This window comes from Echiichthys vipera, assembly GCF_963691815.1.
Source record: "Echiichthys vipera genome assembly, chromosome: 17".
Classification (NCBI taxonomy): Eukaryota; Metazoa; Chordata; class Actinopteri; order Perciformes; family Trachinidae; genus Echiichthys; species Echiichthys vipera.
In genome coordinates this window covers 18340455-18366992 of record NC_139842.1, presented here as the reverse complement: position 1 = coordinate 18366992, position 26538 = coordinate 18340455, and the positions used below count along the sequence as shown (strand labels likewise).

At 41.5% G+C, this 26538-nt stretch overlaps 1 protein-coding gene across 1 annotated transcript; it reads left to right on the top strand.

Moving 5' to 3' along the window:
- Positions 1 to 1263: 1263 nt before the first annotated feature.
- Positions 1264 to 26538, top strand: LOC310959817 (SH3 and cysteine-rich domain-containing protein 2-like; the record flags this gene model as incomplete). The annotated part of the gene is made up of 11 exons (XM_083931274.1): positions 1264 to 1350; positions 12003 to 12351; positions 13754 to 13848; positions 15980 to 16064; positions 19225 to 19340; positions 20959 to 21028; positions 21274 to 21413; positions 21525 to 21613; positions 24412 to 24463; positions 25488 to 25625; positions 26440 to 26538. 11 exons carry the CDS (start codon positions 1264 to 1266, stop codon positions 26536 to 26538), a joined length of 1320 nt encoding a protein of 439 aa, XP_083787400.1.

Genomic DNA, 26538 nt, shown 5'->3' with positions numbered 1-26538 from the left:
TGAAATCAGACTGGGTACCAATCCTCTGGCCTGATTTTAACATCTTTAAATAAATCTTGCAAAATCCTGAGCTCAGCAGGGCAGCACCTATGGCAGCTGCAGCTTCTTCGGTGCTTCAGAGGGGATTTGGGAAATGACAATGAATTTATGAGAACAGGGAAACAGTGTGGCTAAAACCTGTTTTCCCCAAATAAACTGGAAAGGCTGCTCATCCCATATGAGGCATGCTCTGCTAGGAGATGGCCGCTTCATTAAATAGGTTGCAGAAAGTTCTTGTGTCACTACTTTAGCATTCGTCTGACATTGATTTATAACAATGGCATACTTCATGCTGTTTTATATGGTTTCACTAGTATTGCATGTGGCGTCACAGCGACCTGAAACCCCTTTAGCCAAACAGATCCAAAAATCCAGATGGTGTCATTAAGTGACCTGTTGGAACTAGTTGCAATTATGTAACAGTTCCTTTTCACAAGTATTTGTGACACAAAGTAGAATTAAGCAGATGCACTTTGCAGATTTAGCTTAAAACTAAAAGATGCGGGGATCAGGCGATACAATTGGACAACATCCTGTTCCAACCCCAAACATTCATCCTCAAAGACAAAATCAGCTCTCAGTTTGCGAATTAGGATGCAGTCTATATTTGGATTTAAATAAGCCCCCGCCCACGACTGTGAATGTTAATAGTCTAAATGAATCCTGGCAGAGTTGTAAAAATTGACCCAATCATGCGCCTCAGACGCACAGGAAGGCGTGCCTCAGATTGCGCTTAAATTTAAGTCTGTGCAGCGGTGAAAGGCACAGTTCGCTTTGGATTTACACCTCACCAGCGCCTGCCTTCCACGGCACAAGCTTCATTTGGATCTAAAGATAACATTTCCACGTCGATGCTTTGCTGGTTTTAATCTTTTTTTTTTAACTGTGGGACGGAATTGTGCCACATAGGAGTTTTCAGATGCACTTAAATGGTCGATACAATCTCCCACACACGAGCCTCAATCCCGAATGAAATCTCCTTGCATGGCATGAGCGAAATATAAACAGCTGGTGTGTGTATGTTTAGAAACAGTTTAATCAACCTGCAGTTCGTGTAGAGAGCACTAAGGCAGCGCGCACACATTCCTGTGTGATGTGGATCTGTCACACTTTGCCAAGCTTTGTATGGCTGGAGCCTGAGATTTCCTGCCGACTGGACACAGTTTGAGGAGTTAAGAGTGTTTTTTTTTTAATTGTTTGTGTCTTAAACAACTCTTTGCATCAATGATGACTGAGAACAATGAGATGGAGAGCGACTCTCAGCTCCAGCGCTGTCCAAGCACCATGTCCATCCAACCGGTGTCATCCAAGGCAAGTACCCAGTTTTGAGCCTTGTTCCGTAAACTAAGTACTCATTTAATGTCCTTCAGGTCACACTCTAACCTCTGAAACGCTAAGACATAAGCTATTGAACTTTGCAGAGCAGCCTCCTCCGCACACTTTGGCTGAATACGAATCTTGATTATTTTATTGTGGGTTTTTTTTACCTGTGATTTTCCTCCTCCTTGTTATTCCGCCGCTTCATGTAATATTGAAGTCGTCACAATTTGAGTTGTATTCATCAGGACTGCGTCACTAGCTGTAACCTCACACGTCATGTGTGATGTCACTGTCTGTCCCGTTCTCTCTCCCTCTCCAAATTCACTTCCTGCGCACACACACACACACACACACACACAAAGTAGATTTATGCGCATGTGCATTTTAATATATAGTACAATGTGTAAAATAATTGTTACAATTAATTTCATTTTGGATTTATTTTTCTCTATTTGCTTTTTGGTGAAAATGACTGAAAGTAATATCTTCCTCTATATTCCCCACGTTGCTGCACTCAAATTTTGTCCAATTTTCTATGTTGCAAGAAAGTTTATATTGCAATAGGGATAAATGGCCACATTTATATAAACGTGTACATGCCTGTATTTTACACCTAATATACAGGACTAGATTCATTTTACCGTATAGTGTGAGCCTGTGTGAACCTCAAGTGTCCTTACAAAGTGTCCTTATGATTCCATTCAATTTGTTGACTGGACTGTATAAACAAAGATTTCAAGGACTGGCCTCCAACTGCAGTAGCTGTGAAAGCTTTCTCAATGCATGTTTGTTAGTGGAAGGCTTTCAGGACACTTGATTCATTAGGCCCAAATACTTGATACAACTCTCCCCTTAGCCGAGCCTTCGTCTCCACCTCATGCCTCCTCTCGCCGCCCACGCACAAAGTGACACTCGGATGCTTTACCTAAATATTTGATGTCCTCTGTGAGAAGCACAAAAGTCGGCCGTGTGGTGCTCTAGCTCTCTCCACTTTGGTCTACTCCAGTTTCTCGATCCTTAACAGCAGCTACGGAAGAAAATGAGGCCATATTCTGTGCCAAGCATGACTGATTAATATTCACATCATTCAATGGGAAGCTTCACCACATCACAACCATTTACACCACAAACTAATCAGGCCAGCCATTCAAAAATAACATAATGCACACCTGTCCATTTTCAGAGGATTTTTTGTTTACACTAACCCGTGGATATACCGTCAAGAGCATGCCAGACCTGTAGGTGGCAGTGTATAGAGCAAACGTTAGCCAATGATCCATGATCACCACAGCCAAATAAAAATGTAAACATAGGTCTCACCTATGACACAGGTACAAGTTCCGGCGCATACTTTGACGTCGGCTGCAGAAAACTCATTTTTCTCTGTTTGCATGCAACGTGAGTTTTTCAAAATCTCCACTCTGGCCAAAGTTTTTAGAAAGAATCATTTTCAGAAGTGAATTCTTCGTTGGCGCGTCACAAAGGGCACAAACGCAGGGAAATGTCTCTGTTTTTAAAAATAACTGCGCATGTGTAAGCGGGGCCTAAAATATCTGTAGCTGCTGCCCCTGTGCACAGCTGAACGATTCTTAGCTTCCGCGTGGAGCTTTTCCAAACTGGGGGCAGATAGGTAATACATATTTATATAGATTAGTTCCTCATTCAGCCCCCACTTCAAAATATCTGAATTTTCCCTTTAACCTTCAGCTCTAATGCTCCTGGCATTGCTCATAAATGTTTGATGTTCAGAAGAAAGGTTAATATCTTTTGAACTTCCTTTAAATGCTCAGGCGGATTCAATAGTGCCCTGCCATTGGAAGGTCAATGAGTATTTGCAACTACATAGGAGTCTATTAAGGAATCTTGTTGGAGAATATTAAAGTTAATCTCAGCTCTGATATCCACAGGAGTGCTCCCAGGAGACTGAAAATCCTTCACATCAATATTCCACCCATATCTATTTTAAACACTTAATCAAGACCATTCCTAAAGTGAAAAAAAAAACACAGCCACAGGGTTTAATTTTTGAAGGAATCTAATCAGACACATAGCCATGTGTCCATGATGTTTTTAATTAGATGAGGATGCCGGGGAGCTTGCTCTGATAACAGATGCTCCCTGAAATCCATCAACAGCATTTCCCATAAAGATGGATATCAGAAAGCAGGAACAGAGGAAAACTGTGCCAGAGGATTAAGAGGACAGGAAGCATGGACTTTCTCTCTGGCTCCCTACAATGTGTTGTGTATTGCCAAGGCTGGCAGAAATGTGATTGGTGGAGCAGATGAGATGCCCGAGCAGCAATCAGCAGCCATAGTGTAACACTTGTTGAGAGCTGTTTGAAGTCTTTTCTGTGCTGGAGGTACACAAGTGAACCCCCCTTTTTAAAGATGAGTGCACAGGATTATCTCTTAGCACAAATATAAAGACCTAAAATAATACTCTTCACCATGTTTTAGGGACATTGGTCCATTTGTCAGCTTGCCCATGGTGTGACTGTCTCCCTTTGGATTCTTCAACCAATCTTCTGTACCCAACGTGAGCACTTAAACACTCACACAGCTGGGAGAGTGAAAATAGGTGACAGGGATTGCCTACAGCTTGAAAATGAAAACTTGTCAGTGCTCCAAAGCTAAATGACAAGTGCTCTTAAAACACGCAGATTGGGGCCAATATTAGTGTTTTTTGTGAAGGAGATATCTGACTCTAGTGCTTCATGCTAACACTTGAACGCATATGTTGAGTGATGGCAGCTTAATCCAAAGTAAATCAGCTTTAGCTTATGTATTAAAATATCCAAGAGTAGATAGTAAGCAGACATGAGCAAGATAAAGAAGGGTCCCCAAATGAACCAAAGAAGTGGCAATTATATGCTATTATAGCCGGGCAATAATTCAATATCATCCTTTATTGTCTTTCGGTGAATCATCTTTAGATGACATGATTGTTTTGTATTATAGTTTTACAATATTCTGCTGTGTGTTTAACCTGCCTGTTGCGTTCAGGGGCTTGGAGTTGAGACAATGACAGGACCGTAGGCTCTTCCGTCTGTAGATTTCGCGTTCAGTTGGTCCATTTGTAGGGAAGCAGAGTCGACTTGATGAAGTGTGCGGGGCTTCTTTCTGAAAAAAAATAAATGGCAGGGACCAGAAATTCCTGCAAAATGTCATGGTAATCTAATACCATAATCGGTCTGGTCTGACCATAGACTGTAGGCCCTATATAAGAGATGGTCATAGGTACCGTAACATCACCCATTGGTTTTGGAATAAGCCAGGAGATTGGCATTTTGGCCGTTGACATCCTTGTTTGTTGAAACCGGACATGACCATATTTGGACATGTCCGGGGCGGAGCTGGGGAGGAGCACTAGGCAGCTTCAAGCTTCTTTCTGCTGTCATTTCAATGGTGATTCACTTAACTAAATGCTAAAGAGGGAAACTGACGATTTTTCCACCAGCTGATAGTCATCCGGTGGACTATTGCCAGTGGGTGAGCAAAGAGCTCCAGTTGCTGGCACCGTTGTGACACAGAGCCAGTTGAAAATCAGCAGTGGTAGCTAGCTGACACTATTTCTATTAGCAAGGAGCAACCTAATGCTGATCAAGACATTTTAAAGTGACCGCAGTGTTACAATTACATTTGATGAAAAAACACTCTGAAAGGGTCCTTCGAAGTTAACACTGAAAAACAAGTTCATGGCTATTTTAATGTAGTTTGTGCCATGGATTTATAAGCTTTTATCCTGTCGCTAGCACAGCAACCTGTCAATCAAAAGGTGGCCACACCCCAAAGCATACCCTGCTTTTGTCTTTTGACTTAACAAATGTGGTGATGGGACAGCTGTCAGCACTTTGGTAAAGGAGGTGGTTTAGGAAGGTTCACCATGTATTTTAAAAGTGGTATGGTTTTATCATGCACAGCTGTTTACAAAGGACAATGTTAATTGTAGTCATCTACAATCAATTAGCATAGTGAATGCTGAAGTGTTGTTAATGATTCTACAATCTACACATGGGTGATTTCTATTGTCACCACTGTCACTTCACAAATTAATTCCCCTACATCTCTTTCAAAACACAACCATTTTTAAATTCACTTCACATTTCATTAACTATCACTTCACTGTTCCTTCAGGTGAAGGGGGATGACACTGATCTTGAGTGATGCCAAGTCGCAAAGGGAGGCTGAAGTGGGCCAAAGTCTTCATTGATTAATGTAACACCTCCACTGCTGTGATGCTTATTGATGTGACACTACAGGGAAATGTGTGAGCTGTTGAAATCCTGGACACTAGAAGGACGCAAGCTACTAAAATAGCTGGCTGCATATCTATTTGTGTGACGCTGACGAGAAGAAGAAAAGTATCAGTCGGGAGATGTATTTCCTTGCCACCGATGCTCACTCCGAAGTAACATCCTCCTCCCCACGTCAGACACTGACAGCCATTGTGCTTGGGGTGTTGTGTGTGTGTGTGTATGTGTGTATGTGTGCATGTGTGTGTGTGTGTGTGTGTGTGTGTTTGTGTGAACAGTGATTGGGTGAGTGAAAATGGGTGGATGATGAGTTGCCAGGGCAAAGTGGGGGCGAGGAATTGCACTGCAGTGAGGGGAAGTGGTTAAAATCCACGTTATTATTTCACGCACAGTTTCTCCTACATTAAACAATCATAGAGAGAAATCTGTGTGCATGAGCGAGGGCATGATTGGCTGTCTGTGCTTGTGTGTGTGTCTGCATGTGTGTGTCTGCAGGTGTGTGTGTACAGAACGGTGGAAGCAGCCTGTGATTATGCATCTCTTATCTCTCATTCAAAGCGGGAATCTGCCAGGCTGCCGTGCATAATGACAAACTTCTGCCATGACACACATACTCTCCTTATAATGATAAAAATTAAAGCTATTTGCCTTCTGGGCTCAAAGATTTCAAGATATTTGTAATCTTTTGGTCCCTCCCTGTGATTTTTGATATTGTTAGAAATCCTTCAGGTTTTCCTTTTACCTTCTCTTCAATCAATCATTTCCAATCTTCTTATTAAGTTTTACATTACCTGCCCAAAACAAATGAATCCACATGGTGAGGGTGTAAATAATTCTATACCTGGATACATCACATAACCATTACCTGAGGGTGATAATTTCCTTTGACACCACCTTGTGCTGAAGGCTTAGAACTTGGACTGAGCTGGGAAACTGTGTCCTTCACAGCACGGTTATCCTTCTTGAGACTGAAATATCCTTGCTGAGAACAAGGTCGGGCATGCTGTGACGTCCATTGTGGAAAGAAATACTAATTGTGCATGTTGTTTTGTGTGTAACTAGTCTCCAAGGTGGGCACGAAGCCAGAGGAGAATGGTGAAGTGGAAATAACTTCACACAAGTGGAAGTGGAAATAACTTCACAAGCTACAGAAAGTAAACATACTGCATTAACATCATGCATTTTATTGAATTCTAAGTATGATACTGTGATTTAAAACCCAGGTTCCTACGCAGTATGGGAAAGTATGGATTTTATTTTATTTTTTTATTATAAGCATCTAACAATTGGTATTCAGATGTTTAATATTGAGTGAAAAATCCTGAGAAGGTTGGAAAAGTATTGAATTTTGAAATGGAAAATGTGTAGGAACCCTGTAAAACGGTGGAGGTGTACAGTGATGTGAAAAAATATGTGCACCCTGTCACTTTTTCCAAACCTTTTCGTATTATAGACTCAACTTAAAATAGATAAAAGTCCATCTTATTCATCATAATTCTACACACAATGCATCATTATGACAAAGCAAAACCAGATTTTTTGCAAATCACAATAGATACTGAAACCTCTGCAATTGAATGGATCTCTGAGAATTGAGCGCGGGAGTAGATTCAGATTTAAATAACACTGGTACAGCATGGAGCAGTAAATAAACAGCAGTAAGTCATCAAGGGTTGGATGGATCAAGTAAGCCTCAGAACATGACTCTGCTGCCAGATGTGCAGCAGAGGTGGATGGATCCCTTGACAGGTTTCTTCCCCTGACTAATTATTACATCAAGAGGAACATCAGTCCAGAGATTCAGCCCTTAAAGGGACCCATCCACATCTGCTCATCTGTCAGCAGGGAGATGTGTGCCAAGTATGTGTGTGTAGACATACAAAGGATTTGACTCGAGTGTTTACATTGCTCCCAATGAACTTAAACAGAAATACACATGCAGCTAACATGGAGGAGGGGTTGGCCTTCAGGGCTTAAGGCTAGCTTCTTCTAATGCACAAAGGTATGGGAACAAGACAAGGTTGAAACCTAGAGTGTGGCTGGAGCCTTTACTGTATGGTGAATGTACTTAATTGTGGTGGAATTGTCACAGTGGAGGTGTCTATAATGCGAATTCATGGATATCAAATGTTCATTTGTAGTAATATTTGCTGAGAAATTGTATGAGGAATGCTTTCATTTAATTATGCAACAACTTATTAATGTTAAACAGTTGAGAGCGAGATTGCACCCGGTGCCAAGTATGAATAGTGCCTGTAGCTTGCTAGAAACATTAGATTTAAGCATGCTACAGGATTATTTCAGCCCTTTATGTCTACCAGATAGGAAAAAATAATAAATAAAAATAATAGATTCTGAAAACTCTGTGCTAACACTTACGTGGAAATTAGCATCCCAATGCGGAATCATCCCAATAAACGATCCGTTTATCCGTATACTTATAAAACGACATGTGATATATGCTTACTCAAAATGCTTTGGCTCAACTTTGGAAATATAGTTCAGATCAACTGACTGTGCCCACCAATTTTGAAACAGCAACGGCCAATGGGAAACTCCAGCTCATCTGACTTCATGACTCACTCCGACCAATGGTGTTACTCTTTCACTCTATATATGAATATTATATCAATATATTAAAAAAAACAATGGCCAACAGTAAGATTAAAATGTGTCAAGTGTTCTGTAAGTTTAAAAAATAGTGCATGTATACAGTACATATAGGATTTATATTGACATTTACTGTCACTGCTGCCCTTCTTCTTCCTCTCTTCTGCTGCTGACTACACAAAAGGGATTGCCACGGTTCAGGAGTAAACGCATATTTACACCAAATTACAGACTGGGAGAGTATATTTTGACCTTTTAAAACCTATAAAAGAAAGACAGCTGGAATTACTGGATAACACCCACTTGAAATGTTCTCTCCTTGGTAAATCATTCGAAACACTCAGCCACAGGCTGTATTTATGGTCACATTCCCAGTGGGAATAAGCCTTTGTTGCTCCATCTTGACCTCTGGACAGGCTGGTGCATCCCATATATATCTCAGCCTGGGCCCATTAAATTCAGATGGAGGGACAAAGAGCCATATTTTCGAACGAAATAAAAGCTTCATCATTGAATTATGTCTGCTCAAAACCCTCCCTTTCCTCTGTGGAGCATTGATTTTTGACATTTATTTCAGCTACATGTGAGGACAACTGGGGTTATTCATCAGACGTGAGAATTATGAGCTTTTACAGCGGAGAGAGCTTGTCAAAATCGAGTTTGCAGCAATGAGATTGTTGTTGCTTGAAGAATATTGACTGTGCAGGTGCATGTAAGTATGGGAAACCTTATGCATTTTGCGAATGAAACATCAGCAAGTTGGACGAAATCTGAATGTTTCTTTTGGGGGAGGCACTTCATTTTCTGCAGATGAAAGGCTTCACTTAGCAGAGAAATGAAAGAAGCTTGAGGGAATTCTCTCTTCACTTGGCAGGCATCGTCATGAAATTGCAGGGGATCAATAACACATATGGGACTAGATCATACATCACAACCAGGGCATCGTTTGTGGCGAAGTTCGGCTCACTGACTGAGACTTCATTGACTTCGCACCTGTCACAGAAATGAATATGACCCACAGTAAACACGGTACCATACTGGCTTTAACTCAGAACAATGATGCTGTCACCTAATGTTCAAACGGAGATTACGGCGATGCTTTTTAGGCTCACACACTGACAGATGATTAGATTAGCTGTAAATGAGCCGTGCTCTAGCCGGAGCTGTTATGCCAGCACTCATCAAGACTGTGATGCTGCACAGGAAACGTGGAGATGTGTGTGTAAAAGCATTGAGCTTTTAGCAAGCAAAATGTGTACAACCTTCTCATAAGACAGTCTTCATAAAGGTGTTATAGGTTGTTATGATTTATAGATTGTTTGTGAATGTCGGTAATAAGAACATTTGTGGAGAAATCCTTTTGGTTGGTGTGTAACCTCCTCCAGCCCAACTTGCTCTTTAATTCATCTTGATTATTTACGAGAGTCTTGAAGAGTCATCAGATCATTAGGGGGTTATTAGCACTCTTTAAAAAATAAATGATGTCAATTTGTAGATTTCTGGAGCATTTGACAAACTTGATCAGCATGCATGAAGTTTGCCCAGCTGGCATAAAATAGTACATGACCAAATTTCCATTTTTCTGAACACAAAGCGCTATGATTTTACTCATGAAAGTCTGTTTACAGGATGTGAAAAATAGTTATAAAAGCATTTTGTTTCTCAAGGTGGAGCTTTATGAATTCTGATCAAGGGATATCACTTGTATATGTTTTTATAGATTTATGTGTCTTTCTGTGTGTCTTTATAATTGGACTCGACTCTCTGAACAACCGCACAAGAGTTTCTATGTGCGCAAGCACCAATGGTAAATAAAGTTCTTGAACTTGAATCAGTGTCAGTAGGATTTTATTAGGATCCCAATTAGCTGATGCAGAACATAAGCTACTCTTCCTGGGGTCCCCATAAAACATGACAATAGATAAAACATGTACAGACGAAACAACCAAATGACATTAAATTCAGAAGAGTAAAGCTAACAATTTTCCTTGTAGACATACTGTATCAGTAGGATCAAGCAGGCTTTTTATGTTGACTATAAAGCTTTAAATGATTGCTGGTGAGGGTTTTATAGATTACACCAAAACATTATGAATTGTCTACAGAGGTTAAACACTGGAAATCAAATCTATAGCCATTTTCTCATATGAACTCACAGAAGTTAACACATGGGTAGCACACAACAGGTGACTGTTCTCACTTAGTGGAAAATATTCGGTTTGGTCATCAACAACCAGGTAGACATTTTCATTGACCCTTTGTGTAAATGACCCTTCTTCTTCACCCTTGGTTGTTTGTTTTATTCCATGTTTGAAACATCGAAATGCCCATTGGCTATCTGATCTCGCTATGCCACATGAGCTCAATCAACATTACACAGACCGATCCAACTGGACATTTACGTCCTCACAAAAAACTCCTCTGGATAGAGTCTCGATAGTTTCAGGTTTTCAGTGCATGTGTGAAATGGCCTAAGGACGTGAGACAGACTTACTGTTTGTATAAAGTTAATTACAACTTAAAACCCCTCCATAAAGTACAATATACAGACAATAATACAATTCTGTGCACTCACAGCTAAAATAGCAATATAATATTAGTTCTTCATCTTCATCAGTGTAATCTGATGATGGGAAATTTTCTAATAGAGATTTACAGGAAGCAGGCACTCAGTTAGACTTAGCTTCTCTTGCTCTACCTCACAAACACACACAAACTCAAATAGACAAACTGTTTCCATATCTTATTCCCAGACGCGCAGAGCTGTAAACAGCATGTCCTTGTAAAGTGATTATGTTTGGCGTTGAGCAGAGAGAGAGAGAGAGTGAGCGCAGACAGACAGTGCGTGTGCACACAGAGAGTCTGTGGCCTACTGATTATCTGTCTGCTTGTCTGTGTGTGTTGATCCATTCTTCCCCTGCGACATGACCACGCCCTCACACTGCTCTCCTGCTGCCGCTGCATGTCAGGGTAACAAATCGCTCCCTATCCCTCGGGGAAACTGGCATCATCATCTGTGCAAAGAGCTGGAGGGAAACATCAGGAAACATGCATTTATCGAGCCAATCAATGCTAGATGGCTGCAGAGAGCAGCGTTTACACACTCTGTCGCTGATTTGACATTTTGTCGTGCGCTTGTCCTGCTTTAAAAATGCAGCAAACATCAATTTTTGAAGACTTGTTTGGTAAGACGGTGGCGAATACATGAGGGAAGGTACATGCAACTTTCTATCCTTGGCTGTTGCAGGCATGTGGCACGATCAATAGGTCCAATGAGCAGACGACATCAGATTAGGAGCCCAGGAGATAGGCTGTTGATAGATGATAGAGCTGTGTAAACTGTCTTGTTTCATTTCATCACAATAGCCCCCCTGCCACCACTACCAAGAAAATGCCATTTACACACAGCAGTCCTCGATGTATGGCCTGGCCGTGGGTGTTCTCGAAGAGAATAGGCTTATCTTGTTTAACCAGGGCCCAAATTCACAAGCTTCCCTGTTAAATGTGACTGTGGGAAGGCTATCCTTGGTCTCACTGAAGGGAAAGTACAGGTTTCTTATCTATTAATGTGATGTTTCCATATGAGGTGATATTGCATTTCATGAGAAACCCTCATGATGCAGATTAGAAAAGAGTCTTGTGTTTGTGGGATATTGCCTGTACTGCCCTGCAGGCATATTGGACATTTGTTATTGCTCCCAAATGTGCCCATGCAGTCTTGCTTATCTTGTGTTTATCTTAGTGTACCCTCTTTTTCTCTGTCTCTGTCAATGTGCAGCTCCAGAGACTAAAGCGCTCTCTGTCCTTCAAGACCATGATGCGCAGCAAAAGCGTGGAGAACTTCTTCCAGAGATCCTACAGCGACGCTCGCCTGCCCCCAGATTTCATCACTGACCCGCCACCTCCTTCTCCTCCGCTGCTGCCCTGCTCTCCTCTCGTCGGTGACCGCTCACCATCCATTTCACCATCTCTGAGCCCCAACCCCTCCATCTGCTCCCACTCCCCCTCTCTAAGCCTTTCCCCATCACTGCCCATAAAGCCTCCCCGACCTCAGATTACCCACTGCTTCCAGGACCATGTTTTTCGCAAGCCCACCAACTGCCAGCACTGCAAGCACATGATAGTGGGTAAGGTCCTCGATCTTCTCCCTGGACTCTTTTTTTTGTTGTTGTTGTTGTTGTTGTTGCTTTTTTCAAGCCAACGCCACAGTTTTCACAGTATTTTCTGACTTCTCTGTCTTTGTTTATGTGGCATCTCAACGTGTGAACACTGTAGAACACTTTATTGGGCTAAAGACATTTAACATTGTTACATAGAGACAATGATCAGTGTTGTATCACCACAGTGGGATTGTACAACTCATTTAAAGCAAAAGTTCAACCTTTTAGGAAATACACTTAATGGCTCTCTGTGCAGGACTTAGATGAGAAGATTGTTTCATTTAAGTCTCCACCAGGAAATGAATATAATATATGTATTTCCCAAAATGTCAAACTATTCCTTCAGGTATGGTAGCATGAACATAATAGGGTCACTTGTATCAAAGCAGTATCCTCTCAAACAGCACCTCACTGGCTGATTTTTTTTTTCTACTCCATTTAAGGAAAATTAGGACTGCATGTCTTCAATGCAGCTCTCAGTGTTCATATGTCCAAAGAAACCTTAAGATTACAACAGGGATGGCTGTGGTGGAGATGCTCTCAACCCTAATTCGCTGCTGCTAGTTTTCTGCCATGTCTGCTTCTTGTCGCTATGATTGACTACAGACTATTCCTCTGCTTTTGTGCCTGTGGTGTCTTGTTTTTTTTTTCATGCATGCATTGTGAGCTTATTTATGCAATGTATCACCTCGCTCTCGCTGCACTCTTCTGCAGCCCCCAAATACAGTCCAGCCCTCTGCTCCTTGTTAGGCTGATTAAGTAGAATCAATTTCTCCCCTTCAAAGTAAAAGCAGTGTTTTTATCGAGCCATCCGATTTGTTTGATTGTTGTCTCTTCTCCGCAATGGACCTGTCGATGTCACCCCCGTCTACAACGAATCCAGAAATCTATTTATCTTTCGTTTGAAGGATAAAAAGTGACTCAACCCCTTAATCGTTAAAAACATTCAACAATCAACGGAGGATTTCTCATTGCCTAACATATGTCAGGGAAACATTTCAAAACACAGAGGCTTTTGTCACTGAGAAAAAAAAGATGAAAAGATGAGATGACTCCATGCCAAATCGATTATGAGTGAAATATCTCCAGCTGGTTTCCAATCTCTCCAGGTTGTTTTGGAAGAAGAGCTGTTGATTATGAAGCTGTTAGTGTCAGTGCCAGCTTGATATTACTGGGACAGCTTTTGATTACACTGTTTACCTGAGCAGACGAAAAGCTGCTTGTGTGATCTTTAGGCCACTCTGCTTAGTTAGCACTTTCTGTTGCAGATCTGCAGCCTGCTGTGTATTTTCTTATTTGTCTCGGGACTTAACAGCCTCCATGTCCGTGTCCTCTGCTCTCATTCTCTCATCTCTGTCCCTCTCTGCAGGAAACTCCAAACAGGCTCTGCGGTGTAAAACATGTAAGATGGCCGCTCACCTGTGGTGCACATCAGAACTATCGCAGCAGCCGTGTCATGGGAAGGTGCGCATACACTCACAGAACTTGAATGATTGGATTTGATGCCCTTGTGATTGCTTAGCCCATTGATGCAACATTAAGCTATCAATCACTACTGTGTTGTTTTTGTACTTAAAATCAGACAGTGTGGGTGATAACATGATGTTCTTTTTTCTTCAGTTTCCTGTTAGTGAAGTTTGTGTATGTGATGATGTGTTATTTTCAAGCAATTTGAAGCCAAAAAAGAAAAAAGAAAACGTTACTTTTAGTTTCTGATGAAGAATTTCTGATAGCAGTGTCCAGCGGCTTAAGGTATCTCAGGAAAATATTCAAAACTGGCATCAAAGAACTAGCGGCAGTGAAGTCCAACTCTTGAACATACCGCAAAGATCACCGGCCAACTAGCACGTAGCCTATGTTCTGTGCCTATCTGCCTGAGGGGAAATTAAACTCCATATCAGCAGATGGCAGTAGTCTGTATTTGTCATTCAAAAAGGGAAACCACAAGACCCACATGATGGATTCAAGACGCTAGTTAGCCAGTAGCATAACACTGTGCACTAGCGAACAATAACACAAACTATTACAAACCGTTTCTGAAAGAGTTGAATGGCTAAATAGAAAATCTTGCCTAGTATAAGAAGTTTGTTTTCAATCTCACGCCCTCTTGACTTTAGTTGTCAGCAGCGGTTAGCTTAGTTTAGCACAAAGAAATGGGGGAAACAACTAGCCTGGCTCTGACCAAAGGTACCAAAATGAGCACCTCTAAAGCTCACTAATTACCATGTTAGTTCTTGTTTATTTTAACCCTACAAAAAACAAAGTAGAAATAACAAAATTACCATTTTATGGGGATAATGGACTTTCTTCAGAGCGGTAGGCTACTTTCTGGAGTTTTCACGGTTGCCTGATAACTCCTTCTGTCCAACCCCTGTAAAACTCAGAATTTAAGGATTAAACAAACAAGGTATGCTGTGATCTTTAGAGTTGCTGGTATGCAGATTTTGTTACCTTTAGACAGAAAGTGTGCAGGCTAGCTAGTTCCCCCTGTTACCAATGAACTCAAAACAGAGTTCATTTAAACTGGACGGAAACAGAATAAAACTCACCAAACATGTCAGAGTTATTCTCTCTACTGATCCAGCAATCATCAACTGTAGCTTGGTTGAAATGAACCTTAATTCACCGAGTTGGATATAAAAATAAACCTCAAAGCCACCAGACCAATTTCTCTGATTTCCCTCAGACATTTTTAACAGCCAGCAACAATAACAGTTTTGATTACAATCATTATTTGAATAACCTGAGCAGGAACGCTGTTCCTGTGGTAACTTGACAGGCTTGAGAAGCCTACAGTGTTAAAATAAAAATAAAAGAATAAAAATATATATATTTTGAGAAGAAGAACTCCCAGACACAAATACTGGAAGACTCTTGACCTGAGGAGAGTTTGCTGCACTCTGCAGCAAATTGGGAATATTTCAGACTGAGCTTTTGTGTTTATCCTCTAGTGCAGGGCAGATGACATTAGCATGCAGCAAGAGGCAAGAGCCACTTCGAGGAACATTTTTAAGAGCACTATGTTCAAAAGGGCTCAGTGCAGTTTGATGGAAGAGCACAAATACAGTGAGAGTCAGAGCTAGGGGGGAATGATGGGGGCAACAAAAGGTAAAATATCATCAACCCAGAACCCGGGTTTCTTGACAGGAACAAAGGTGCCACAGTGTTTCTCTTGTCAACATAATATGACAAAATGAGTGGCTCATTTGCAAGTCAATGCGAAGACAAACTGATGTCTCACATGAAACAATCACTATGCTCAATTCAGTGTGAAATTGGACAGACGCGAGCAGAATCGCATGTCCGTGCCTGTGTGTAAGCACGTGAATACTATTAAATGGCTTTAGTGGATTCGTGTTCATAATTAGCTGCAAAGAAAGCTACACGCTTCTTCAGTTTGTGACACAAGGGCAGAAATTAGGTCTTTTCCTGCAGCATGTGCACCACTCAGTGTGTCTTGGTGTGTTTCGGATTCATTAATTTTCAAATGGTTCTATTAAAGTCCCAGTGTCTCTACATGGAGCCAGTTTCCCCATCAGCTCAAATTATAAACAACAACAACAAAAAAATGATTCTTTCTGTTCTACTCCGTTAGTCTGGGGCGTTCAAGAGAAACTTCAGCTCGCCGATGCTCGTCAACGACCAATTATCTGTCGTCAAGGAAGTTCAGCCAAGCCAAGGTGAGCGCACATGAGTGTCTGTGTGGGAGTGTGTGTGTGTGTGTGTGAGGTGTGTTTTATGAGTGCACATGTGCATTGTCATGTATGCGTCCCATGTACTTTTGCTTTGTGATGTTGCTTTTGTCTAGCCTTTTGGTTCATTTGTAGATTTTCGTGTGCTTGTGCATGCACTGTAATAAAACCCGAACTGTCTCCATCTCACCTGACAACCGAGGAGCATGAAGTGGGAAAATATAAAGAGGAAGAACAAATTCAGCTTCTCTTGGAGGCTGACGGACGGTCTGCACCCTGAAAGTATGTGAATAAATATTTATAACTTCTAATGTTTATGCTTTTATGTTTTTGTTTATTCTTTGTATTGTATATCCTTGGGCAGATGGCGGATGATACATTATGGTCTGACATGCATGTTTAAATCTTCATCAGCATTGAAGCTCTGCCTATTTACTGATTGGTCTTACTACAAACTAGCTCTCTACATCATAGCATTCACCTCACTTTGAATACGAATCACATTTTCACTAAGTAATATGCAATTATGGAAGCAAACCATTTCCTTGTTGTCTCTTTGTCACGTAAACCTGCTAAAGGTTTAAACACAGTGGTAGAAGCACAGACTGTTGAGTCCTAAAAGTGCCTGAATTTGTTCTTCCTTTCATCATCATCAACGAACGAGAGCTTGTTTTTCTTTGTCATTACCTTTTGGATGAACATCTGTGTAGGTGAAACAGTCCTTTGTCTAACATACCATATGCCTTGCTGAATCAGGATTAGCGCCTTGTGTTGTCACTTCCTTGCGCTCTCCATGAATCAGGGTATAATAAACCTACAGCTCTGTCATCACGCCGAGCTGAGCGCCATGACGCCTGGGACTCTGCCAGGGGCAGCTGAGGCTGCAAACTGCCAAACTCACAATCACACACTTCAAAGTGTCCCCATAATTATAATAACTAAAGCCTTAGTAAAAACACTGTTTACACACATTAATATTAGATGGTTTGTTTCACCAGTTTATGACTTTATAACGCCATTAAATGTCCGTAATCAGGGGTTATCAGCCTCATAGATACGAGTAAGATGGTGCCTGCTACACCCGCCACTAGGTCCGTCCATCTATTCACATGATTACAGTCAGTGTTAGGACCACGTGACATCCCTTTTTGGTCTTTTAATACTTCTTACCATCATATTGGGTTGTCATACAGCACTGTGGATGAGCAGTTTAGAGTGACGCTGATCCAGCTTATTAATTTCCCTTAACTTCCTTTTGGTGAAGCTGTTTATTGTGTCATATTAAACCTTATTTATAAGGGTGAGAGTCTAATCGCTGCAGGAGTGAAGCACTTAACAGTTAATGCTCTAGGTTGCAATCCTTCAATGCCAATTAAAATCTGAGATGTATGCAAGGATTTGTTTCTCTATTAAGATACATGCTTTACATGCTTTAATGTGGAACAAAAAACATTATTTTTCTCATACTGTCTGTCTGAATATACCTGTGTTCACCCTCTGACTGAAACGCTCCGTTTTAGCACCGGTTTCTTTAAGACCCCCTCCTGTAAAAGCCCAGTTGGTTCTAGTTGGTCAGTGTTTCAGGGTCTTACATATTTGTGCTCTCTGCATCTCTGCACCATCATCGCAGCCATGGATGGACTGTAGCGGCTCTTACTACCTTTATAAAGTATAGTTGCATTTGTATAGCATCTCTTCCTGCTTGATAATAATAAAAAAAGACATGGACATCTCACATTTTACAATATTTGAGACGAATAGATGATATTTTAAGATCATAGAAGGCTTTGATTCAGACAGAAGTATTAGTTTAGGAAAGAAGACCCCGTCCGAATAATGTTGGGGCTAAAATATAAGTCACTGGTGAAACTGTGGTCCTTATCGAATGTTTGAGCTTATAGTTCGTGATAGTAAAGTGAAGAGCCTATAAGGTTCATAAAGGCACATATGAAAACCGATATGAAGCCATATTATAAATAGAATTCTCCTGTTTGCACTAAAAAGAAAAGCTGAAGGTCGGAGACTTGAATTATTTATATGGAGGAGTCGGAGGGTCTGAGCATGAATTTCTACTGTTTACTCTCTTCTCCTTTTTAATTAATTACTCTTTTCAGAAATGCCTTCTTGCTGCAATCGTTTTAAAGCACTTATGAGTTTTAACACCTACGCCGGTCAAACTAAAGGCACTCTTGCTGCAGAATTTCTGTCTGCATTTCTGTTTAATTTATAACCTATCTGACGAATGCATGGAGGCACTGACTTCAGTATGAGACTGCAAATCATTACGACTTGATCCTGCATACACACACACACAGACACACACAAACACACACACACACACACACACACACACACACACACACACATACACACACACAAACAGCGCTTCTGGCCCTGCAGAAACAAAAGCTTTCTGCCCTCCATTCGACTGATTTTGAGCTGGATGGAAAAAGGAGCAGTAAATTTAATTTCTTACTTCAGAAATACTCTGATAGCACCAAGCACTGCCATCTACATGAAACGTAGCAATGGAAGGTCTCTAAAGATTTCCATATTTTAAATTCCATCTCGTATTCCCTTTCTACTCAGTTAGCAGCTCCATATGTATGCGATTACAGCTATTAACACTATAAGACACATCTCCTGCCAATTAGTAAATGTATAAATAAATCAGAGCGTGTAGAATTATTGGAATGTCTTAATGTCTCTTTAACTTTTGGCTGCGGTCCTCTGTCAGATCTAAAGTGGGTCATTTCTGTCCAGAACCGACAGCAGTTATATTTAGACCCTCTGGTTCCTCCAGATTGGCACAATAATAATGATGTACAATGTAATATATGTAGTTCTGTATGGAAGTGTGTCTTTTTGTGATTTCAATTTTTTTTTACAATTGTGTGTGTGTGTGTGTGTGTGTGTGTGTGTGTGTGTGTGTGTGTGTGTGTGTGTGTGTGTGTGTGTGTGTGTGTGTGTGTGTGTGTGTGTGTGTGTGTGTGTGTGTGTGTGTGTGTGTGTGTGTGTGTGTGTGTGTGTGTGTGTGTGTGTGTGTGTGTGTGTGTGTGTGTGTGTGTGTGTGTGTGTGTGTGTGTGTGTGTGTGTGTGTGTGTGTGTGTGTGTGTGTGTGTGTGTGTGTGTGTGTGTGTGGTTTCAGAGGCTATGCGGATGCGTGTTGACCCTGTTTATGCGGCCTTGCGTTACGGGACGTCCTTGGCGCAGATGAGCCGCTCCAGTTTTGGCAGTTTGTCAGAATCACCAACACGCAGCCTGGTATGACTTCATCGCCCTGTGGTTGGGGTAGAGGACAGTTGGACGAGTGTGATTAAGACATAAGGTTTTTACGACATTGGCCCATTGGTGAGCTCACTGGTGAAGCATTGACTTCTGCAGGGATGACGTGTTTTTGTAGACTTGGATGTCGCCCTGGTTCCCTCAACAACAAGCCAATGGGACTGTTGTCCAGTGGGTTTTGGGTTATTGCAGAAAATAAGCTCTGTGGCAAGCAAAGAGTTTATGATCTTCTTGAAAACCACTTTTTTGGATTTTTTTTTAAGCGTAAAAGGCGTTGGGCTATTAAATGAACTTGAACAGTCAGACTAGGTCAGGGGTAGGCAATTCCGGTCCTGGAGGGCCACTGTCCTGCATGTTTTAGGTTTCTCTCTGCTCCAACACACCTGATTCTAATGAGTTGCTCGTTATCAAGCAGCTGATGCTTGTCACAGTTTGATTATTGTTAGACTCAGGTGTGTTAGGGTAGGGAGAAACCTAAAGCATGCAGGACAGTGGCTCTCCAGGACCGGAATTGCCCAAATGGACTAGAGTGTCACCACCACTATAGCTTTCAACTGATTTTGTATGTTTAGCATGATGGCATATTCACTATAGTCTCATTTAGCCCCTTGATAGCAACCTACTTATTCTAGACATGTGCAAGCTTCAAAATTGAAATTCAAAATGTATGTTGTAGAACAAACCGTGGTTGTGTAAGCCTGTTAACCACAGACCTTATTTCAGGCATCTAAATAGGAACCCATTAAAAAACCCCAGTGACTTTGAGAAGAGGGAACTAATTTACAGGTTGAAGGACTCATTCCTGCTCTATAGAGACCAAAGATACACTCCGTAGTTGATACTTCTGCCATAATTGGCTGGATGATATTAAAGGTTACCAAGGATTGATTAAGAGATATTTTCACATCCTGGTGGAAAATTAGATGAAAAGATTGATACCACGAGTGATAAGAGAGCAAATGAGTTATGGTGATTCCCAAAATGTATAAAAAAAAGGATTCCTCTCTTTTGAGGTCATGTTATGTTACTTACTGTGAATCCAACTTTGTGCATGATGTGTTATAATTGATCACCAGGGAATAAAGAGCATATTGGATGACACTGGGTACTGTGTTCTTAAAGATGTAGTTGAACCAGTGTGCAGACCCCCCCCCCCAAAAAAAAAAAACCCAAAACGTGTTTCACACATGACTGAACAGTTTATAGTATGTCATGTATGCTGCCCTACAAAGCCAAAGTGCAGTAACTATGAAATAATTTAAGCAAAAAAGAGGTTTAAAGTTTGTTTACCGTCGCAACAAATGGCACATTGATGATGGATTTTGGTTTACTAGTTTGCCATTGAATCATTTTTATCCAAATCATTCCTAACCTCTATACTTTCAGGCGTAAAATAGGCCAAACATCATGTTATTAGGGATTTGGTAGTTACTGCACTGAGGCTTTGTAATGCAGTACACAGATCCTGAGAAGTTCTGATATATGCAGTGTGAATTCTGAATAATTCAGGGCGAGAAAAGTGATACTCCCACTATCAAATGCATCCTCTTTGACATCCCGGTGCTAACTTTTGACTCTTTCCTCTCCTCTTGATAAGGGGGAGGGAGGTGAAGAGATGCAGCAGAGACAATGCAGCATGGAGGAAGAGATAACTCAGGAGACGGGGGGTAAACACTGCTGTGTGTCTGTGTCTCCATGTATGTGGATAGGCATATGTGCTCTATGTCCATGCCTATGTGTGCCCCCATGCATATGTTGTTTTTACCTGTGCATGTCTGTACGTCTGTGTGTGTGTGTGTGTGTGTGAGAGATTTACTGTGACCGGTTGTGGAAAATTAAATGCCTGATTGCATATGTGTGGGTGAGAGTACGTGCCTGGCACCTTTCTAAGAACATTTCTTGCCACCCTCAGACACCCCTGTCCCCAACATTGAAATCGAGGAGGAAGATGAAAGCTGCAGCCAAGCTCAGACTCCTGCCGAAGATCCGACTCCAGCAGAAGATCAGACTCTTGCAGAAGCTCAGACTCCTGCAGAGGAGAGCAGTGGGATGGTACCGCTCTGTTTCATCCCCCTGTGCAGACAGTTACTCCTTGTAGTTTTCCTCCTCAAGCGTGTATTTGTGTCTCACTACCCCCCCGTCCCTTTGTCTCCCTGTGTTCAGGTGCCCAAGCGCATTGAAGTTCACTCCATCCACACCTACGTAGCGCTCTACAAGTTTCTGCCTCAGGAACAGAATGACCTGGAACTTCAGTGAGTAAAAGCTAAATAGACTGCCTATCCCAAGCATTTTAATGTGTGCACGTGCAGGAGTGCTTGTGTCGTATTGTGTTTTTTATGTGTGTGCAAGTTAATTTGCTTTGTCTGTGTTTTTGCCCGGGCTGTCGTTCCTGCAGGACAAATATGTCCCTACCATCTGCAGAGGACATTGCCGGGGCACCCGAAAGGACGACTAATTATATACTCCAAGCCCATCACTGTCCCTTTACAGAGCTGGCGACTGAGCTCTCCCCTCTGCTCCCAGCAGGAGAGAGGATAAAGACACTGAACAACTGAGAGATGAAAGGGCAGACAGACATAAGGGGAGATGGCATAGAGCTCAAGATTATCATAGGCAGGCAGAGACGACGAGAGGCGGGGAAAGTGCAAATAGAAGTAAAAGCTCTGTAAAATAAAGGACGAGGAAGGAGAAGAAAGAAAGAACAGGAGAGTGAAATTAGGACAGGATGTGTGTGTATGAATTGTTAGAGACATCAGAGGTAGTTCCAGGGGACTGGTTACAGCCATCTGGGATGTTGCTCTTTGTGTGTGACTGCACAATATATGTGAACTAATGAAAGTATTTTGTGTCAGTCTGGGGAAGACAGAATTCCAGATCAGACAGTACTTTACGCTGGGAGTATCTATTGAAAAAGTGTAAATTATCATTTTTAGGGAAAACTATGGACACACTGCGGAACTAAAAGATTTACAGAAAACGTGAGCACTTGTGTAGTTTGAATTCAAAAGCCCTGCACACCTACACAGGTGTTTTGAATTACTTTTATTGGTCTGCTAATTAAGGTCCCCAAATCTCCCTTGCTGTGTTCTAAATTGCACCCTCTGCCATTTATAATTTGTGTTCAGTGCCCTGAATACAATCAAAATCCCACACCGGAACAAAAAAGTAGCATGTGGCAAATGAGTAAACTACTGAGTGTCTTTCTATAGTGAAAGGGTGAACGAAGGAGTGATTTCAGGCACAGTCCGTGTACTAATAAGAGTGATGAAGATGTGCATTGCCCCACCCTAACAAATGCAACACAACTAACAGGAGAGTAAACCCATCATACAGCACACTCCTGAGAAGGGCCTAATCAGGCAAAACATGAGAAAACACCTGGTTGGGTAATTGGTGTGGGTAAACCACAGGGTTGTTGCAAAGCAGACAGTTTGGCTTGTTATAGCAGGAAAGGAACAGATGTTATTTATAATATTAAAATGACGGCTTTGAGCAACTTCCAGGGTCCTTGTATTGTGCCTGCTGGCCAACTGGGACACTGAATGGAACTGAACCATCGTTAACAAAATTTGTTTCACCTGCGCTTTTCTTGCTATGACAAGCCAAAATGTCTGCTGCGAAATGTTCAGGTTATGATTTGATTTTGGGGGATTTTTTATTTTATTTTGACCTTGCTTATATTAAGCTTGCAGTCTGAAGGAGAAGTAAGATTAGTTTAGCGCCATTGGTAGATTTTAAAGGATCAAGTAGCAGCTGCTCTCAAAAATAGTGAGGCTGAAGGTTTAATACTTTCTACTGTTTTAACTCAAAGAGAAGACACAGAATCCAGACCCTCACCTCAGCCTGTCACCTGGAGCGAGTGTTTCTGCCTTCCTGGTTGTGGGTGCACAACAACAAGGCTATTAAATGAAGGCTGCTGGGACACATGGGGTATGACACATGTGCGTAACTGGAGCTGCGATTTTGGGTTACAGCAGATGATGCTAGAAATAATGGTACAGTGTCTGCTCAGGTGCTCTTTGGGTGTGCTCAGCCTGACAGAACCTTTTGCTTGAATGGATGTTGGCCAAAATACACATCTTTATTCTTAATATATGATGGTGCGCCAGCTTTTGAGCTTTTTGGCAAGTGCTGACCAGATTTTACCGTGCATGTGTTGTACCCCAATGATAGGAAACTGTGACTTCTCCTCTAATTTAGCCTCATTGCACAAAAACAGGAGATACTGATGTGATATATATGTATAAATTACAACATGTTGAGTCAGACCTTCCATCTATTATTGGAGGATTTTTCTTTTTTTTTTCCCACAGACATCAGTTAAACTAGGCTAATCCCACTACTCAAGATATACTTTCAAACTGCATACAGGGATCTAAAAAAAAGCATCAAAGAGTTTGTCTAACTGTGGGTAAGAACTAGAATTTTCCAAAAACCAAACCAAGTAGTGAAGTAGCTGCGCTGGAACAAACCTCAGTGAGCAGAACAATTGTTTAATATTTAATAAATGGCCTGCATTAGTTTAAATATATGGGCCTCACCCTAGTTGGTAAATTTATGTAGCTGCGTGCAAACTTGTGTGTTTGTGAGCGATGATCATATAGGGCAGTAGTGAGAGCAGACACCCAGGGGACTCAATGTACAGGAGCACATTTAGGACGGCAGTTTCTGCCTGTGTATCTAGGACAGTTTGTGCACTGTGTATGTGCTTGTAGAAACGTCTCATCAAAAACTGGTTGTATCATTAACATGCAGGCCAGGTTGACTGCAGATCAGGGCCAGCCTTCACCACTGTGGTAGACACTACAGAGTCATATTTCATGTAAACCTCATGACTTTGTTGCCGGCTGATCTGTAACCTCTCACAGGGACACAAAAAAGTCAGCTTTGGAGCCACGGGTACAGCAGCTTTCTTCTTTTCTTGCTTGACGCTCTTACTCTATCACCCCCTTGATCTCCCCATCATGAATCCGACCTATGTCTCCCCTTTTTTCTTTCCACCTCAATCACCTCCCTTTTTTCATCTTCTCTTGTTTCTTATCTCCTCTAGTCCCGGCGATCGTGTTCAGGTCACTGACGACTCTAACGAAGAGTGGTGGAAGGTGGGTAATAAATCATTTTCAAATGCTGAGTGTGTTTGTGCGTACCTGTGTTCTTGAGTGCACAAAAATGAGCGCGTGTGCATTTATTATGCGCATGTGTTAAGTCATGTCTTTAAACAAGCCTTTCATGCATAACACCTGCACAGTTCTTGCACGCAGCCACAGACAGAAGTAGTTCAACATAATAAACTTGACTAGTGTTGCAACCTCAAAGAGGTTATGAGCATCACCAACTCCTGATGGAAACAAATGTGCGTCAGTGTTCGTCTGGGTTTTTTGCGTCACAGACAAAGGCAGATGCGTGCAGGTTTGACTGAAGGGCAGAGTGTATCTTTCATCAGTGGACCAGTATTTACTAATGTATCAAAGTGATGCAGCAGTTCTTAATAACTTTACATCAACACTGCTGCTCAGAGTTACCTTTTTAAATGATGTACAATTTGTGAATCATCAGTTCATCACTCATGTATCATTTGTGAATCACTTCAATAAACACATTAACACCTGAGGCAGAGGGTGATAAACTGAAATATTCCTGCATACGTTTACATCATCTGTTTTCACAAGCAAGCAACGCGCCATCATCTGCTGTTTCTTCAAGAACATGAAAAATAAATCTGACACTAAGGTGAAATCATTTCTTGTCTGCATTTATTGCCTTTAATTTGTGTAATTTGAGTATCCTGTCTTCTTACATAGTGTATACACTTGGCACTGAAATGTGCCAGACAGAAATGTGTTCCTGTCTGTCTCGCTTTGCTTTTTAATTTCCCATTACTATTCAGAATGAAGAAGCTGTGTGTCTCTACCGACTCAAAGCATATCAATAAATTCAGAAACATTCAACCAGTCTGGAATTCTGTGTCAGAGAAGACAGACATTCATCTGGCTCATCATCAGCCCAATTAATACATACATTATTTAAGAACTCAGACTCAACCAGCTGTAAAAGTCATTAAGTGCTTGATTAAGAGTATGTATTGGTCATCATGACACCTACAAGCAATTCTTGTGTGTTTTTCAGGGCAAGAGTGGAGACAAAGTCGGCTTCTTCCCTGCTAACTTCGTGCAGAGGGTTCGACCCGGAGAGAGGGTGTGGCGGGTCGTCCAGGGCCTGCCCGGCAGCCGAGAGAGAGGACACATGGCTGTGAAGGAATCCCAGGTGCGCCAATATGATCATACTATTTAATGACTTATTCTGCTCTTCTTCCTTCTCTCATTTATCTTTAGCCCTCCCAAACTAACATTTTGGGCCTCTGAATCATTTGTCACCTTACTTAGATCTATTTGTGTCGCCCACGTTATCCTGTGCAGAGTTGCAGGGGACTGGAGCCTGTCCCAGCACTCGCTGGGTGAGAGCTGGGGTACATCCTGGTTAGGGCGTGAGCAAAGGATTAGCACCAAAATGATCTGTGTCAACAGTACAAGGCTCATTATTTCCATAAACAATGATTTCATTCTTTTAAATAACTTTCAACCAATTTTCACCGACTATTCATGTCCACACACACCAGAACTAAGAGTTATGTTTCCTGCTGTAAGAAGACTCGGTGCACTGTCACTATAATTTACATTAAGAGGTTCTCTTTAGCAAAGGTAACAAAATCTTCTTGTACTCACAAAATGAAAAGAAAATAACACAAATGAACTGCAGACTATGGTCCAATTTATAAATTATATCTCATTTTAAATTGTTTACCCAAATTTTGAGCTGTTTTTGTCCTATAATTTACACAATTTATTAATATTTTAAACTAACATATACTAAGCATAAATTACATTGAATAACTGGCACTTACCGTGGGAATCTTCATTCATTCTGTTGACACTGTTCATTCAATGCATTAAGAGAAAGATTATGATACCTGTTGGCATTCCCCTCGACACCCACCTTTGTTCTTGAGGATCTATTAATGTGTCAAATTATTAATTTATTTATAAAATACAGCAGCTCAGTTTCTGCCTCCTCCCTCTAGATTTGTGTGGGGAAGCGAGAGGACGGCGAGGTGTTCCTGAAGCTGAGCAGCGGGAAGAAGAGAGGACTGGTCCCAGCTGACTCCATAGAGGAGATCTAA